The sequence below is a fragment of the Schistocerca nitens genome, chromosome 3 (assembly GCF_023898315.1).
Source record: "Schistocerca nitens isolate TAMUIC-IGC-003100 chromosome 3, iqSchNite1.1, whole genome shotgun sequence".
In the NCBI taxonomy this organism is placed as follows: Eukaryota; Metazoa; Arthropoda; class Insecta; order Orthoptera; family Acrididae; genus Schistocerca; species Schistocerca nitens.
Window position 1 is genome coordinate 273,719,228 of NC_064616.1, and position 19,065 is coordinate 273,738,292.

General features: G+C 44.6%; 1 protein-coding gene across 2 annotated transcripts in view; it reads left to right on the forward strand.

Annotated features, from left to right (window-relative positions):
* Window positions 1-17,943, forward strand: part of LOC126248241 (constitutive coactivator of PPAR-gamma-like protein 1 homolog) — a 240,238-nt gene extending 222,295 nt beyond the window's left edge. For both annotated transcript variants that reach the window (XM_049949081.1, XM_049949080.1), the window contains exons 19-20: window positions 12,785-12,885; window positions 17,000-17,943. In XM_049949081.1, coding sequence (XP_049805038.1) covers window positions 12,785-12,885; window positions 17,000-17,264 — 366 coding nt within the window. In that variant the 3' untranslated portion in view covers window positions 17,265-17,943. The remainder of the gene's footprint in view (window positions 1-12,784; window positions 12,886-16,999) is intronic.
* Window positions 17,944-19,065: the final 1,122 nt, after the last annotated feature.

Genomic DNA, 19,065 nt, shown 5'->3' on the forward strand with positions numbered 1-19,065 from the left:
CTGTCACAGATATGCCCGGCTTCATTCTCTGATTTACACTTATAACAATGTTTAGTTAGAACCTGGAAATCTATTACCTTCCCAGTATCTACAGTGGTCACCATAGCAACAGCATTCTTAGAACTGTAGCCGCACTTCTGCCAAGTGCCATCACAGGCTACTGTTATGTCAGTCATCATTTATTTCAACAGCTTCATTTGTAGCACCATTCATTGACTCCCATGCAACAGATTCCACAGCAGCTCCAATAAATCCTGCATACTTGTCGATTTTACAAGGTGGGTGTGGCATATTCATCACGGCAGATATTGTTTCTGCTGCAATGTGTCCTTTGCCAATAGCTCTCAATCCATGAAACGACCTAACATTTACTTCAAAATAATTATCTTTACACTTAATCAAAATATCCACGGGTGTACTGCCGGTCTACAGTGTCAAACGGGCACAATATTTCGGCGATCATACATGTCGCCATCATCAGGTGAACTGACGGACTGAGCTCCTGTGAACGTGCCGGCACGGAGATCCGTACACTATGGCTGCTCAGGGGGAACTGGGTTCGGTCGCGGCGGCGGCCGATTTAAATACCCTCCGCCCGCGGCGCGCTCACTCCGCCGTCCGCGCCACGGTTGCACGGTGGAACAGACCTCATAAACCGTGACTGTGGCTATAATCTTAGCAAGGCTTGGGAACCAGCGATTGGGTTAATCAAGAGTAAATCGAGCAAATGTATAGTTGTGACGACCACGGCGGACAGAGCCATCACACCGACGTCATCTCAGACGCCATCGCAATCCGTTCCACTGCGCGACCGGGGCGCGGACGGCGGAGTGGGCGCGCCGCGGGCGGAGGGTATTTAAATCGGCTGCCGCCACGACCGAACCCAGTTCCCCCTGAGCAGCCACAGTGTACGGATCTCCGTGCCGGCACGTTCACAGGAGCTCAGTCCGTCAGTTCACCTGATGATGGCGACATGTATGATCGCCGAAATATTGTGCCCGTTGGACACTGTAGACCGGCAGTACACTCGTGGATATTTTGATTATCAAATACGCCGGGAGAAACTCAAGAATCACATCTTTACACTTATCAGAATTCCAAAGTGAATGAGTATATTTACAACTGGCACAATTAATGATAAGTTTCCTGGCTAATCCATTAGATACCTCACTGTCTTCATGTAAACTATCTGGCGCTCCACATATTTTACAACACTCACATTCACCTACCATTTACATCACTTTCGTTTTGAGAAAACTGTATAACAATGTTTTATTTTAATCTTCGAAGCAGTAATGGGTGTTTCTGTAGATACAGACGAGTTTACCTGTATTTCATTGTCTGTAAATTCACATGCCACATGCTGAACACAACGTTTCCCTTTATTCAAAAATCTATTACCATGAAACCACGTTTCTTAAAAACACTTTATTTTGGCGTCATACTTTACTTCTTGAGAGATTTACCAATCTATTTGTCACTTTCCCTTGGAAAAACATTAGCACTTCGACATACAACGCCTGAAATGATGAGATACTGTTTTTGACAGTGCTACCAATACAACCACATAATTTAACCTTTATAACACAGCAATCCACAGCCTTCTATATAGAAAATTACTAATTTTATTAATCTTGAAGTAATACACACAAAAATTTTAACATTTTCAACTGATGTAGATTATATTTTAAAAAATAAAATAAAATACTTTCCATGTGAGTTTATAAGTGATAGATATATATCATTTTATTTGGGAAAGTGCAAATTTTATAATCAGATAAAAATCTGAAAATGTGAAGAAAAACTGTTTCCCATTCTAACTCCCCTTAATGTTGAATTTGGCTCCTTTCTAGATCCCGCACAGGTGAGAGCCGCAACTGGAGCCAACCTCAGTTTGCTGGCTGGGTTCTATAAGTACTGCTTGCTATGCTTACATCATTGAGGTTCCTCCTATCATTTCCACTCAGTCCAGTCACATTAATGTGACTACTGTCCATTTTCAGCATCAGTGTGCAATAACCACCCACAGACGGCTGATGTCAGCACTAGCAGTGGAGTGTATATAAAGTGAGTTGGAGTGGGGGGGGGGGGGGGGGAGGACGTGGGAAACAGTGCAGTCATAGTGTCATTGCTGTAATGTGAAAATGTAGCAATTTATCTGACGTCAAAAAGGGCATGATCAGGGGCTTTTGGGCTAAGTTTGTAAGCGGTTCATGTGCCACTGTGGTTAAAGTATACCACACATGGGAAAATGGCGCTATCCAAATCTGGCACTGAGGCAACTGTAGTGCACCACATGCCATAGATGGCAGGGGTGAACAACTGATACCAGAAATGTGTGCAGGCAAATAGACATGCAACTATTGAGCAACTGACCACCCAGATGAACCAAGGGTCAACCAACAATGTCTTCACGATAACTGCTGTTCCTCGGTTACGAAGGCTGAAACTCAAATACCGGTGCCATAACTGGTTGCCTACTGAATCCTGAAAGGTGGCCTTTTCAGATGAATATGTTTTATGCAACATCAGACTGATGGCCATTGGTGTGTACAGTGTGAAAGCAAACAATCTGCAAAAATTATTGGAAGGATCCAGGCCAGAGGGCATTCCATGGGTGATCTCGTCATTCTGGAAGGCACAACGGGTAAATGCAAATATGAATCTATCCTTGGGGACCATGTCCACCTGTATGTGTAGTTTCTTTTTCCTTGACATGATGACATCTGCCAACAGGACAATGCAATGTGTCGCATAGCTCGCAGTGTACATGCATGGTTCAAAGAGAATCAGGATGAGCCCCGGATTGAAACCCATCCGACAATCTGTTGGACCACTTCGAATGGGCTGTTCGCACCATGAATCCTCAACTGAGAAACCTAGCTCGCATTAATGTGACTGGACAGTGTAGTTTCATTGGTACCATTTGCAACCCAGCTCCTCCTAGAATTTCAGTTATTTCTCCCAGGTCCTGCCATACATAATCTGTTCACCTGGTAATCTCTTCTAGGTTGGTTTCTTGCCTCAAAATTTCTGACAGTCTCACCTACTGTCTGCTTAATTTTTTTCACTTTGCACACATAATTGAAAAAGTCATTGATATTACTTCTAGGGACCAGCAGGAATAAGTCCTTGGGTCTGTGGTGTAATTTGTGTTCCAGTCCATTATAATAGCTTCACTCTCTAATTCCTTATCCAAATACTTAAGTTTGTTGATCCAGTACTGACAGAAACGTTTTATAGTCTGTCCTCTGGACTCGTATATCTTTCACCAGCGCAAAATTCACTCAGTGTTTTGCCAATCATCCCTAGAGTAATATTTCTCCAAAAATAATTTCGTAAATTCTTCCAATGATTTACACTAATCTGTAACTTCAGGTGCACATCCATAAGCATCTTTCTTTAAGTAACATCTGACAAAATAAATTTTCTCTCTGTTTCTCCAGCTTATATAAATAATTAAATTTTTTAAGAAAATGCAGTTTATTGTAACGTTTAAAATTATTAAATTTCTTACATCCAATAAAAGTGCTTCATTGGACACATTACATACAGTGTGGTTTACACTCTGACCATTACTAACTTTGTTTTCAATTTTAACAGGTTTAACTTCATATTGTTCTACAGTTTGTTTCACCTCTACAGTTTTTTTCTCAACAGTGAACATGCATTTGTTTTCTACTCCAATTTTATTATTCAGTTCTACTTTGGATTTTCAGTTTGAGATTGTAACTCATTCCAATTTTCAGCACAGACTTTCTTTAACCATTCAGTGTTTTCCAGCAAGAGTCAGCAACTGCTTGCGTCCTCTTTTCACAATATTTCACAATTTTATCTTTTCTAGCTTAATGTTCTTTGCTAACATTGTTTACTTTTACATCGATTTCTTTATCCACTTTTTCTAATTTATTTTATGGACAAACTTTGACTGAATTTATCTTCTTGGCCAAATTAATAATGTCAACCATCATTTAACTAGTTTATTGTTTAATGTCACTGCCATTTTTATTCATTCCTACCCTAAAACTGCTAGTGTTATATTCATCATCACTTGAAATCATCTTTAAAGTTATTGACCATTTTTCCATTCATTTTACTCAAAGCATTCACTAACAATTTATTGCTGTCAACATATACCTGTCCTTGTCCTATAAGTCGTCTTGTTCATACTTTTGGCTGTATACCTACATCACTTATTACTCCTGCTTCCCTTTCTTGTATCTCATTATCACAGTACATAGTAGGTGGAGACCTGGTCATTTTGTCAATGACTTGACTACCATTTACTTCATCGTATATGTTAGATTCTTCCAATTGCACTCAAGTGTGATCACCAATTTCAATTTTAATTACTTCATCTTTTCCCTTGCCAAAATATAGTTCTTGCTCCTGTCCTCAAATATATTGTCATAGCAAGATCAATTTTAATTTCTGCTGCATGTCCATCAACCTCAAACACATTGTGTTTCACATCCTTGTCACTCATTTTGACAAAATCAGGAACAACACCTTGTAGCAGGAACAGTTTACCAACAACACTTAGTAACAATAACACTTTACCCTAATCACTGTCATCTGTTCGTTACTCCTTCCCATATTCGTATGTCAGTCTACAGCATTTTTTATTGCTGGGCCGCATGCTGGTTCCTCATCGGGTGCCATGTGTCCAACCATGGTCGCTCAGTCTTGAACTCGTATTGGTAGGAACTATGTTCAAGATGGTGGCTACTAAATCAGAGATGTGCATCCTTCTGAGTTGCCTTCCAGTAGTCAGGTTAATTCTGTCTTTCTTATTAGGGTCCTGTGTAGTGTTCTAATCCTTTTTGTGTCGCTATTATGTCATTTGAATTGTCATTTATGCACTACTCACTGTCACTGCCTTTCTAAACCGCAGTTCCTACATTCGAAGTCACTTTAAATATTGACATCACAGTCAAAAAATGTGTAAGTTCTACCACATGTAATTGTCCTTAAATTCATGAGTTGATTCTAATAGTGCCAGGGTAGGACTGTTCCTCACTCAGAAAGCACCACTTGTGAGATGAGATGACCTACCTGCGAAACCTTATTGTTCCCTTTAGAGTGAAGAAAGTTCATTGGATTGCTGTAAAACATGTGTTTCAGGAAATATTCCCACAACTTTTAATTAATGTGCCTTTTTCTACATTTAGTGGCAGTATATATGACAAAAGACCAGATCCATTTCTCACAAATAATGATTTTCTCAGGCAGGCCCCCTTTCCTGTACTACTAATTATTATGAAATTGAGTTAAGACACAACCATAACATTATTACTGTTAATGTAGGTAGTGGACACACAATTTTTCTTGATATATGACACAAATAAATGGAAGTTCACTTTGATACAATACACAACCAGAGTCAAAATTATTTAGAAGTTAATACCAGTCACTAATTCAGTTTAATATATTAGCTAAATAAGAGCATACACTAAGTGTGCAGATATAAGCTACAGACCTGTACTTATTACGCAAACTTCTTACATAGATATTACTGCTAAGATATCTGAGCCCAGACTTTAAAAGAAATGTTAGTATAGATCGGTACGCAAACTGAAAATTTATGGGGTGTTGTTGGCCTTATGAAGACCAACATAAGAAAAATTTAGTATTTGAGAAACTACATAATGGTCTGAAAAACTGCCAAGTTAGATTTTATAAATTTGTCTGAACTGTATGTGAGAGTAATAATTTGGTTTACAGAATAAACAATTAGTAATGTACGTCCTGGATTGTCCTGGACATTTGTTTTGTGGAATACCCGTTAACTCCTCAAAATATGTGTCAATCACTTCATTGTCAGTCCCGGCTCTTGCATAGGTGATATTTTTGACAACGCGTTCGGAGAGAACATCCTTGTGCCGCTTCATAAATGACATGGCCCACTCTCTCCCAAGTATGTTTCTATTTCCAAATGTGGGAAGGTTTCTTCCGGTTCGATCTAGATATGATTTCACGACACAGTGCAAACCAAATTACGTCATTGGGAGACCGTAAGCTGCCATTGCAATGGAATGAGCAACAAACGTATCCTCTTCTTCTTTTGTGAAAGTAGGTTGACTCCCATGCTGTCTTTTAGGTTTGGCTCTCTCTGGATTTAGGATGGCCAAACCTTTTATCTCTTTGGTTTTGTTCCACAATGTGTATTGATGAACATTGAACCCAAAAGCAAAAAAAAGAACATATAAAACATATATATGGTACAATTCAGAAAAAAACAGCTTTTAAAAGATGTTTAATAGAAAAAAATTGCCAAAAATCTAAATATCATCAGAATTTTAAGAAGGTAGGCTTAAAATTCGCATAAATGTTTCCTTTATCAAGGAAAAATGCCAGAAGTTACACTTCAGTTTAAAAACCCATTTTATGACAGTAAAGTTGGTATAGAAAATAGATGAACATAGGCAAACACCTAGTGAACATAGCTGTATTTTTCCAAACAGATGGTCATCTAAACATCTACTTTAGCCTTATCTAATAAAACATCTACTTCCAGTGTGACAGTGTATGAAAAATTAAAGAATGGCCACTAACCTTTCAGATGCTGCTCGTAGGGTAATTTTCTTTGTTAATACAAACGTAATGGCCTTCTTTTATAAGTCTTCATCTTCCTTTCAGCGCTGCAAAGACAAAAAAACATGATAAAATGTAACCTCAAACCATGGTGGGGTGACTTTTTGACAAGTTGGGGGGTCACAAAATCACCACACAAAGTGCGTGCATTTCAGTTTTTGTTTCGTATGTTCAACAAACGTGGCTTGATTTAATCAATATTCTAGAATAATTTGCCCAACAAACAAATGTACGTACCTGTTTTAGATGTCTCTTTAACAGAAACTTTTCATAATGTAAAGTTTCCATCATTTTACGAAAGCATACGTAATAGCATTGGTAAGCAACGGCATCAGAAGGAACTACATGTGCGCAGAAGCTCCACCCAGCTGCCTCTACATGGCGCAGCATGTCTGACAAACGAAATGCATGGTACATCTCTTTCCTGAGATGAGCGGTCACGGTGTGAGATTTAAAATACAAAAACTGGACCCCTTGTCACGAAGTCACTCCACCAGTCACAAAGTCACCCCATTTTATGGAAGTACAATGGCTAAATTTGCGGTAAAAAATTAGGTGTGTATGAACTTTAATATTAATTATCTTTTAACTTAATTACTTTCAATAAAGTTAAAACGTGGTACTGTACAGTCTGGATGCCAGTCTTTCTAAAGAGTACCGTCAGTATTTCTAAAACTACCTACTATAGTCGAGTCTGTGCGTAAGTTGGTCCAGGACAGTTGCAGTGGGCTGGACAAGGCAGCTTTGTGCACTTGCCTCAGCCAGTCACATAACGTGATTATGTAAACATCTCTGTGGTAGTCCCCTCCGTATAGTCACAGCTCTGTTAGATGGCTATTGTTTTCACCTGCAGCCATTTCCATTTGGGCTGTGTGGTTGAAAGCTGGCAACATTGTTGGTAGGTGTCGGGTTTCTTTTTACCCAGCCTCAACTGTTGCTCAGTCTTTATCTACTATCACATGCTGTAGTAATAATTTCGACTAGCAATTACTTTTAATTAAATAATTTCCTGTGAAACTAAATGCACTATTGGGATCTGCAAATTGAAAACTGTAGTCTGTATAATAGACCTACATTAAACACAGTCTGAATAATGTTTTGAAAGATACAGGCATGTACCCCAAGGATGTGATGAAAAGTAAAGCCTCAAAAATGTAATATCTAATATGACGGTATATGAAGCAACTATGTTGGTGCATGAGAAACAGCTCACTGTAATTGAAATTTGAATTCAAAGAGTTTGTCCACACATGGATCACTATCTCCTTCGGCATGACAATGACAAACCACACACAAGTGGTGCAACAATCTTTCACCTTGGGTTCCCTGTCATTGATCATCCTCCAGACAGTCCCAACTTGGCCCCATCCCATTTTCATCGGTTTTGAAGCCTTAAAGAACATCTTCAAGGACTTCACTTTGACAGCAATGACGCAGTGTGAGCGGAGGTGAAGTTGTGGCTCTGTCAACAATATAAAATGTTCTACAGTGTCGGTACCAACAAAATGGTCTCTCTTTGGAAGAAATATGTTTGTCACTAGGATGACTATGTTGAGAAATAAATGTGTAGACATGAAGAACAAAGATGTAGAATGTTTATAAAGTGCATGTTACTTAAAAAGCTTTAAGAGTTTTCCCAGAGAAATTCAGAGGCATTGCATTTCAGCACGCCCTTGTATATATGCACTCCATAAGTAACTAGCGGAAAATTGAAAACGGTAGGAACTAAAAGGACTGTAATCACAGCCAGTGGCATGGTTGCAGCTTGCTAGGTTATAGCTTTAACACCAATTTTAATGTTACAAATCTGCTTTAAACATGAATAAATGGTGCCAAGCTAGAAACAATAATGCACAGAGAAGTTAAACATACATATGAAAATTTTTTGTGATGATGTAACTCTTCAAAAGGTGAGATATTTTCCAGTGCTTACATTTGTTTTGTTGAACTCATGATCTTATTGGAAGTGGTTTCTCCTTGGCTGCCTCTTTTATATAAGCTCTCGTCTAGTTAGAGTTGAATATAGTTACAAATGGAATCCAACTGTGGTGCAGTTTGGTACTTTTCACTCTCAAGAAGAAGTAACAGGAGTGACAAAAATGTCTGACAGTAGCTCAGATCTTGAACTCATTGTTCTTAGATTTGTAGTCTTTATACGTCTACCAGTCTGCCATAGAGTGTGAATTTGGTGTGAAGAATTTGAGAGTTACTATGGAATTTCAGAAACGTGGAAATCTTCTTGACCACTTTTCGAATAATGTAATACTACAAAATTTGCGTGAACACATGCATTTATAGAAGCTAAATGGTGGTGATCTGCATTTTAAATTTGTTGGCTAGTACATTATCCACTTCACTACAGAAGACACTGGAAAATCTAATTAGTTCTGTTACTTTCATGTGTAAAATTTCAATCTGCCAGTTTATCTTAGTCAACTTATTGCGATTCCTCAAGTGCAACTTAATTCTTGAGAGAGTAATGAGTTTTCACAAGGAACAGTGTATAATGAGAAAAAAACTGTCAAGTAGAGGTTTCTCTCCACTGTCAAATTAGCAGAGTACAAGAAAATAAGCATTTGATTAAGTGGGAAAAAATCAAAAAACATTGACAACATTGATATTACGTATAATTACGTTAATTTCAGCTCTCTCTCTCTCTCTCTCTCTCTCTCTCTCTCTGTGTCTCTCTCTCTCTCCCCCCCCCCCCACCCGCACGCATACTACCCCCCCCTGCCCGCACGCACACTACCCCCCCTGCCCGCACGCACACTACCCCCCCTGCCCGCACGCACACTACCCCCCCTGCCCGCACGCACACTACCCCCCCTGCCCGCACGCACACTACCCCCCCTGCCCGCACGCACACTACCCCCCCTGCCCGCACGCACAGACTCCCCCCCCCCGCCCGCACGCACACACTCCCCCCCTCCGCCCGCACGCACACACTCCCCCCCTCCGCCCGCACGCACACTCTACGCCCCTCCGCCCGCACGCACACTCTACGCCCCTCCGCCCGCACGCACACTCTACCCCCCTCCGCCCGCACGCACACTCTACCCCCCTCCGCCCGCACGCACGCTCTCACCCCCTCCGCCCGCACGCACACTCTCCCCCCCTCCGCCCACACGCACACTCTCCCCCCCTCCGCCCGCACGCACACTCTCCCCCCCTCCGCCCGCAGGCGCACTCTCCCCCCCTCCGCCCGCAGGCGCACTCTCCCCCCCTCCGCCCGCACGCGCACTCTCCCCCCCTCCGCCCGCACGCGCACTCTCCCCCCCTCCGCCGGCACGCACACTCTCCCCCCCTCCGCCGGCACGCACACTCTCCCCCCCTCCGCCGGCACGCACACTCTCCCCCCCTCCGCCGGCACGCACACTCTCCCCCCCTCCGCCCGCACGCACACTCTCCCCCCCTCCGCCCGCACGCACACTCTCCCCCCCTCCGCCCGCACGCACACTCTCCCCCCCTCCGCCCGCACGCACACTCTCCCCCCCTCCGCCCGCACGCACACTCTCCCCCCCTCCGCCCGCACGCACACTCTCCCCCCCTCCGCCCGCACGCACACTCTCCCCCCCTCCGCCCGCACGCACACTCTCCCCCCCTCCGCCCGCACGCACATAATCCCCCCCTCCACCCGCACGCACACTCTCCCCCCCTCCGCCCGCACGCACACTCTCCCCCCCTCCGCCCGCACGCACCCCCTCCGCCCGCACGCGCACTCTCCCCCCCTCCGCCCGCACGCGCACTCTCCCCCCCTCCGCCCGCACGCGCACTCTCCCCCCCTCCGCCCGCACGCGCACTCTCCCCCCCTCCGCCCGCACGCGCACTCTCCCCCCCTCCGCCCGCACGCCCACTCTCCCCCCCTCCGCCCGCACGCCCACTCTCCCCCCCTCCGCCCGCACGCCCACTCTCCCCCCCTCCGCCCGCACGCCCACTCTCCCCCCCTCCGCCCGCACGCCCACTCTCCCCCCCTCCGCCCGCACGCCCACTCTCCCCCCCTCCGCCCGCACGCCCACTCTCCCCCCCTCCGCCCGCACGCCCACTCTCCCCCCCTCCGCCCGCACGCCCACTCTCCCCCCCTCCGCCCGCACGCCCACTCTCCCCCCCTCCGCCCGCACGCACACTCTCCCCCCCTCCGCCCGCACGCACACTCTCCCCCCCCTCCGCCCGCACGCACACTCTCCCCCCCTCCGCCCGCACGCACACTCTCCCCCCCTCCGCCCGCACGCACACTCTCCCCCCCTCCGCCCGCACGCACACTCTCCCCCCCTCCGCCCGCACGCACACTCTCCCCCCCTCCGCCCGCACGCACACTCTCCCCCCCTCCGCCGGCACGCACACTCTCCCCCCCTCCGCCCGCACGCACACTCTCCCCCCCTCCGCCCGCACGCACACTCTCCCCCCTCAGCCCACTCTCCCCCCCCTCAGCCCACTCTCCCCCCCTCCGCCCACTCTCCCCCCCTCCGCCCACTCTCCCCCCCACCGCCCACTCTCCCCCCCACCGCCCACTCTCCCCCCCACCGCCCACTCTCCCCCCCACCGCCCACTCTCACCCCCCCCACCGCCCACTCTCTCCCCCCCCTGCCGCCCGCGCCCACTCTCTCTCTCTCTCTCTCTCTCTCTCTCTCTCTAAGCGAGAGGGAGCGGTGTTGGCAAGAGAGGGTACTCTCTTTCCTCTCATGCCCCCCTGTCTTCTCCCAACCCCTTCCTTCCACCCCCTCCTTCTACCCCATCCTTCTACCTCTTCCCAACCCCCTCCTTTTGCACCCTCACAATGCCCTCCTGCTGCCCCCTCCTGCTCCTCTCCCACCCCATTCTATATCCCCTCCCACCTCCTTTTTCCTTGTCCATGCTCCTCTGTTCTCCCCTTCTCCCTCTCTCGTGCCCCTCTGCCTCCCCCCTCCTACCCCTGCATCTTCTTTGCCATGCACTCTCCCCCTTGCCGTGCTGTCCTCTCTCCCTCCCTCCCTCTCCGCCCCCCTCTCTCTGTCCCCTCTCTCTCTCCCCTCCCCCTCTCTCCCCTCCCTCCCTCTCTCCCCTCCATCTCTCTCTCCCCTCCCTCTCTCTCTCCCCTCCCTCTCTCTCTCCCCTCCCTATCTCTCCCCCCTCCCTCCCTCCTCCCCTCCCTCTCTCTCCCCCCTCCCTCCCTCTCTCCCCTCCCTCTCTCTCCACCCCCCCTCTCTCTCCACCCCCCCTCTCTCTCCACCCCCCCTCTCTCTCCCCCCCTCCACTCTCTCTCCCCCCCTCCCTCTCTCTCTCTCTCTCTCTCCCCTCCCTCTCTCTCCCCCCCCTCTCTCTCTCCCCTCCCCCCTCTTTCCCCCCTCCCTCTCTCTCTCCCCCCTCCCTCTCTCTCTCCCCCCTCCCTCTCTCTCTCCCCCCTCCCTCTCTCTCTCCCCCCTCCCTCTCTCTCTCCCCCCTCCCTCTCTCCCCCCTCCCTCTCTCTCTCCCCCCTCCCTCCCTCTCCCCCCTCCCTCTCTCTCCCCCCTCCCTCTCTCTCCCTCCTCCCTCTCTCCCCCCTCCCTCTCTCTCCCTCCTCCCTCTCTCCCCCTCCCTCTCTCTCCCCCTCCCTCTCTCTCCCCCCTCCCTCTCTCTCCCCCCTCCCTCTCTCTCCCCCTCCCTCTCTCTCCCCCCTCCCTCTCTCTCCCCCCTCCCTCTCTCTCCCCCCTCCCTCTCTCTCCCCCCTCCCTCTCTCTCCCCCCTCCCTCCCTCTCTCCCCCCTCCCTCCCTCTCTCCCCCTCCCTCCCTCTCTCCCCCCTCCCTCCCTCTCTCCCCCCTCCCTCCCCCTCTCCCCCCTCCCTCCCCCTCTCCCCCCTCCCTCCCTCTCTCCCCCCTCCCTCCCTCTCTCCCCCCTCCCTCCCTCTCTCCCCCCTCCCTCCCTCTCTCTCCCCTCCCTCCCCCCTCTCTCGCCTCCCTCCATCCCTCCCTCCCTCCCCCTCTCTCCCCACTCTCTCTGTCTCTCTCTCCCCCACTCTCTCTGTCTCTCTCTCCCCCACTCTCTCTGTCTCTCTCTCCCCACCTCTCTCCCTCCTCGACCACTTCAACTTTCTCTCTCTGACCGCTCTATCGCTTTGTGACTTTACACCCTCACTCTCTGACTGTCCCTGCACATGCCCTCACCCATTCCCTACTCATACCATTTTGTTTATTATTTGATGTGTTGTATAACTGGTATTGATTTTTTTTTCCTCAGAGTGGTGCGAAGAAAAGGTCTTCAGGCAACAAGAAAGGCACAAGGGATGCTGAAAAAATGGACCTAAGGAACCTTACCCCCCCTGATACCCCGGATGATGCGTAAGTTAATGAACCAGTTTTGCTTAGAGTTTTTGCAGTAATAGTTTCCTGTTTTGTAACAGTAATCATTGCTAATAGCTTGGCTTCAGTAACTTGTGTATGTAGGGAGGGTTAATTCATTGCCACTGCTGATACAAAAGGACACAAGAAGTAGTACTTTGAATTTGGACCTGAATTTCTTTCTTCAATGGAGAAAAGAGAAAATAGCTGCAGGAATTCGGAGGGGGGGGGGGGGACCATTTGTTACAGGGTAGAAGGAAAGTAAAAGTGAATGAAAAGTGAAAAGGTGTCACATCATATATAATACATCAGTAAAGACACTGTACCAGCTTTTGTTCTAACAGGATAGATGGTGTTATGTAGTGAGGAATAAAGATCAGTACAGAATAAAGTGACTAGTGGGAAGAATAATACAATCAGAATGTTGTAATTAGCTACAGTAAAATGAGAGCATTGACTCACCCAAATAGCTATGCCGCTTTACACTGACACGCTCTGAGTAGAGAGGAAGAAGCTACTAACGATGTTTAGCTAAAGATATAGTATTTGAGTCATTATATCCGGAAGAAATTGGGTGTAATAAGAATTTAGTAAAGGGTCTTGTACTACTGAAGGCTTTACTAGAATCACGAGGTGAAACTGCACCATAAACATTTTGGTGCAACAACAGTGGGTTAATACCACTGTTGTTTTTTGTCTCCTTGTGCTAATCAAATAAATTATAATCAAGCACTGTTTCTGGGACAGGGAGATATTCTGGCCCAGGATCGAATCTGCCCGCTCGAGTAAAGCTGAGGGTTGGTGTGCCAGGCGATGTTTTCCCACATCCCACTCTGTGAATACCAGCCTGGTACCCAAGACCCACCCCAGTTACGTGATTCTGAACATTTCAAAAACTTTGAACACTTACACATGAATAACACTATCCACAGTTGCAATGCACATATTCTGTCTTGGAGGGTATCGGGATGCTGACAGGAAGTACATCTGACCACCCCTTAAAATAACCCTGCCAAACCCATAAATAATCGTGTCGACCATACACCGATGCGGAACAAAGGCACAAGAGGAAGGAGAATAAAATGAGAGCAGTGGGAACCTGTAGATAATAATTAAAAAAAAAAACTGGAAAATCCTGGACTAAGTGCAATATGGAAACAAGGTGAAACCATTACTCACAAAATAGAATGGAATGTTGAGCAGAGGACAGGCACCTGGAAAAGGCTTTAAATTGCTTACCTATTCCACCATGTTTTGGGCGTGAATTCGGAACAGTATTGTATCTTCCTCCAATATTTTGGTTGAAAACTATACGAATATCTTCAACAAGAGTTGATGACAAAATTAAAACCACAGTAATGTGTCAAGTTGTCTAATTCTGTCAGCTGCTTACCTTGAAACTGGCTGTGTGGTTATTAGCTGATAAATACTGTTTTAGATGCATGTGCAAAAAAGATAGAATATTCTATCCACTGGGAAAACTTCAGGAAGCAATTGTTTAGCATTAGAGAGAGAGAGAGAGAGAGGACAGGGGAAAGATGATAAAAGTAGTTTGAGCATGGGAGTTTCAGAATGGATGATTATCTTGTAATGTGCAAGTTTCCATCTCCATAGATGAATGACACTGGACCAGGTGGGAGAATCCAATCCAAATGACCTGTCAATATAACAAACACTCTGTGCTTTTGTTTCATGATGTAGAGCATGTTCAGCAAATGATTATGGATATCTCAAAGACAGACTGTTACTGTGTTCATTCATGTATTCTCAGTGTCGTCGTAGTCATTACTAGGGCACGAATTTTTAAGTAATTACACATTCTTTTCTTTTTCCTCTGTATGTATAAGTGTAAATGTTCCAAGATTATTTTCCCAGTATTGATATATTTCATTTTATTGTTACATAATTTTACAATTTCAGTATAATTATATTTTTCAGAGATTTTAATTAATGCTATATAAAATTACATATTGACATCTTTTCCCCTTAATAATTCATGCCATCAGGAGGCCACAATATCCGAATCTGACCTTATGTAGAAGTTAAGGACAGGAACTAATTTATCTCTTAAAATCATGTTGTACTTCAATAAAATACAGTTAATTACTCTTTGAGTGGCATTATGAAGGAAGTGATACTTTTCTAAAATTCAGTTCACTGGATAATAGAGAGATGGGGCAGTTCAGCAATAAGCTGCGTGAGGATCTCACTGTCAATTTTCTCATGGGATGGGAGGTGCACAGAGCACACCGTGACATTAGCATGGGCTATTATCCCAACAGCAACTGCTTATGCATTGTAGTTAAGGGCACAAGTGAGGAGTGGAATGTGTGTCTATCACAGTAAGATCAACATTCCTGTGGAGGTGATATGCACCAAGTGCAGGGATGTCGGTAGCTTTAAAATGCCACTCTTGAAGATGTTGGCAGATAGATCTGTCCTGGAGGAGGAATCTAAGTTCCTTCAGATGGGTCCTCCATCCATTCATATTCCATTGGAGCATGGGAGCCATTTCAGTTGTGAGGTTTTAATTTACCTATATTTTTGTGTCAGGATGGTGAGACACGTGCACGAGTCAGAAGGAGTGGAGGGGCTGTTAGGATCTGTTCATCAGGTACGTAATTCCAGGATGTTCTCCTCATCAGGGAGATGTGACAGAGTGACATCTGACAGCAACCCTTTGAGGGTTGTGGGAAAAGGGGAAGCCGAGAGGCAGTATTCTTTTGGGTTGCCTTCTCTGTGCTCACAGTGAAAGTGTTGCCTTTCTCTTGTGTTGTAGCGTCCTGTATCACTATATCTTTACTTTGGCATGTATACTCTCTCTCTCTCTCTCTCTCTCTCTCTCTCTCTCTCTCTCTCTCTTTTTTTTTTTTCCCCACCCCCCCCACATGGTCTGTTTTATTTCCATAATTCTTCAGCAAAAGTTGGGCGGTCTTGACTCCAGACTGGGTGGCTCTCAGAGCCGTTGATGCACATTGCTGGAGAGTGCCAGTGCCATAGTCTGGGGCTGGCTTTCCACATACTCCATAAGTCTGTTCACCTCCACAACTCGGGTTAGGTATATAAGGCTGAACCTAAGTTGGAGGAACACTGCCATAATATGTTCAGGTAGTGTCAGAGAACTGAAGGTCACAATGTTCAGACTCAACAGCCATTGAGCGTTTTTGCGTAGAGGTTTGCACCATCCTTCTGATCCATGCAGTCAAACCAGAATCCTCATTCGTTGTGACACACAACGTTGCGCCACACGGTGGTTGCTGAAGTGTGCCCTGAGCTTACGGTTACAGAGGATTGGTGGCACTCACCAGTCCCTAGCTCAGGAAACCCAGTTTCCCCAAGCCCATAACCAGCAAATGAATGCTGAGCTCCCTGAGGTGCTTGCCATTTAGAACAACCCGGGTTCACATGTAGCTTTATTGAAAATACCACCTGTGCATCAGGCATTATCATTATCCCATCAAGAACTATGTCATTATTGGGTGTCCAACTGTAATCTACTTGTTTGGGGGCAATGCCAGTGGAGTGCCACTGTATACAATTTTATCCTGCTCTGTACTCAGATGGCAGTATTGCCACCTTCCAATATGCAGTGTCCTGTTGACGTATTCCAGCAGAATTTTTTATGGCGCAGGTCACTGAGATTTTTCAAAGGATCTTCTGTTGAACTGCGGGAACCCCTCCTTATTTGGCATGCACATGTATCCAAATATTTTGTCACTGAAGATACATGAAACTGGTTTCATTCGAATGAAATTAATAGTATGAATTATTCAGTTTTTGTTTCTACTAGATGTCCATATTGTTCAATGCTATAAAAATTTGTGTCTATTTTTATAAGTCTGTTTTAAAAATAAGTATGTTTTTTGAAACTACAATTTCCTTAATAGAAAGACTTTGCAAATGAGCTTTTTTATTTTGTGAAAAATATTTTTAAGTGGAACTTGTTATCCTCAAAATCAATATTTTGGAAATTTGCAGCAACTTTTCAGTTGTCACATCACTTAAAAAGAGATTAAAATTGCTGATCTTTGTTTTGTAGTCTCATGTTACTTTAAAGAGTTTTGAATAACCTCAGCATTGTTTATTACCTTGAAATATTTGTTTTTGTTTTCAGGCCTATCAAAGAGGATGGGACTGACTGTCTTGGTCGTCGCCGAGTTCGTAGTCCACCCATCATCGACATATATGGAAGGAGTGACATACCGAATGGCTCTTCACAGAATCTCGCTGATGTGTTTAGTACTTCACATTCACCAATTGAAGGCTCTGTTACAGTGCTAGATGTTGTGGCTGATGTTGGAAATGCAGACAGACATGTAGACGAGGAAGATGACTCAAATGAAACTTTGTTGGCAGGGGTGCTGTCAACAAATACATAGTCTCAGCTTTTGTGTGATAGTGTAATACATTTTCTACCAGTTGCTCTGAATGGTTATTGAAAGTAAAGTGCAAAACTTTATTCGAACTATGGCATCTTATATCCCTGAGTGGAAGGCCAATACTTCTAACTTCAAATGCAGACATTTACAGGAAAATAGTGCTTTCATTTCACAGTTGTGTGTTTCTGGTTTTGTACTTAATAACTGCAATACATTTTGTGGATATTGGGTAAGTAATATTTGGAAACTTTTTGATCCTTGACTCTTAATGTAGCACGAAAACTATGTCAACATTTTTAAAAAATAGAAAAGACTGTATACTGCTAAACTAGTGCCTTGATTTGTAAGTGGTACAAAACATTAGTTAATGGTGTCAGATCTCTTTGGCTATATTTTATGGCAGTTTTTTGAATGTGGATTTTGTAACAGTACTTACCTAGATTACTGTTTCGAATGCTGAAAGTTTGAGCTAAGAGCTGTTATAATAAATTTTTAAGCTTGCATAAAGTTGTGGCAGTAATTGACTGTAACATACATTTGTAAAGCTTAATTTATTTACATTATTTATCTTACTTTGTTATGGAAGCATTTGAAGTATGACTACATGTGGGGAAGCATTTGAAGTATGACTACATATTTGCCTTCTTCTCAGATTATTACAGTTCTAACTGTTGAAAAATGTGACTACTTTTTTTATTGTATTTTAAAGTTAGATATAAATAGTTTTAATAACAAAATGCACCACTGCTTCTGTTAGCATTCTCTCTCTTTTTTCCCCCCCCCCCCTCCCCCCTCTCCCCTCCCCCCCCCCACTTTTCTCTCTCTCTCTCTCTCTCTCTCTCTCTCTCTAAATTATTAGTACTGAAACTGTCATTTGGTGGCATTGGTATTTAAAGTAATGCTATTTGGTAACATCAGTTTCCAAGTTTCACTTAAAATATTTATTAAAATAACTAATTATGTTTATGACAATTACTTTGTCAAAGTAATAAGTATGGGGGTCTGTAAAGATGATATGATTTTACGTATAAAATGAACTATACGTATACTGAATAAGAAAAATTAACAACATAAATATTAATTGTAGATTATATGTAATCGCTCTAAATTACTGAGCACTACAACAGAAACATGTGATGAAAATGCACTTGATGAATTCCTGAATCTGTTTGTAAAGTTACTGCTTTCCATAAGGATGGAATAGTACAAGCAGTCTTGTTTCAATTGTTGCAAACAGTTGACTTCTGAATGCTGATGTAAGAAGTACTTGATCAACTGTGTTTGAGAATACTGGTGTCTTCAAACACTCAGCTCCCTCATTTCCACCCTGTGGTGTCGTGCCCCCCTCCCTACTGCCACTCGCTTTTGTACATCTGCCCTTATTTTTCAAATAGTACTGTGGTTTTAGTTGGCACATGAAAGTTATTTTCTGGTTGGGACATTAGATTAGACTTCAGAGGCAACTGATTCAGTGCAATTTTCCACGCTAAATTCTATAGCCAGAATTTGTGAAAGTTGACTTTTGGGAAGTCTTAATAAACAAAGTTATATTATCATAACAATAACCAAGGAACTAATCTTGAAGCGAATTTGTAAGAGATTCTGCACCTAGAATTATACACACGTCATGAGTCCATCAAGTGGTTTGTTTCTGTAGATTATGTTACACAGGCAGAAAGTTCCACATATTCAAAGTGACTGATCTGCAGGGTGTTGTTATTTTGATGATGCTGTGTACCACTCAGTCGTGCATCTCGATGTACTCTACTGACTTCTTCAAGTTACACTACTACCATATAAT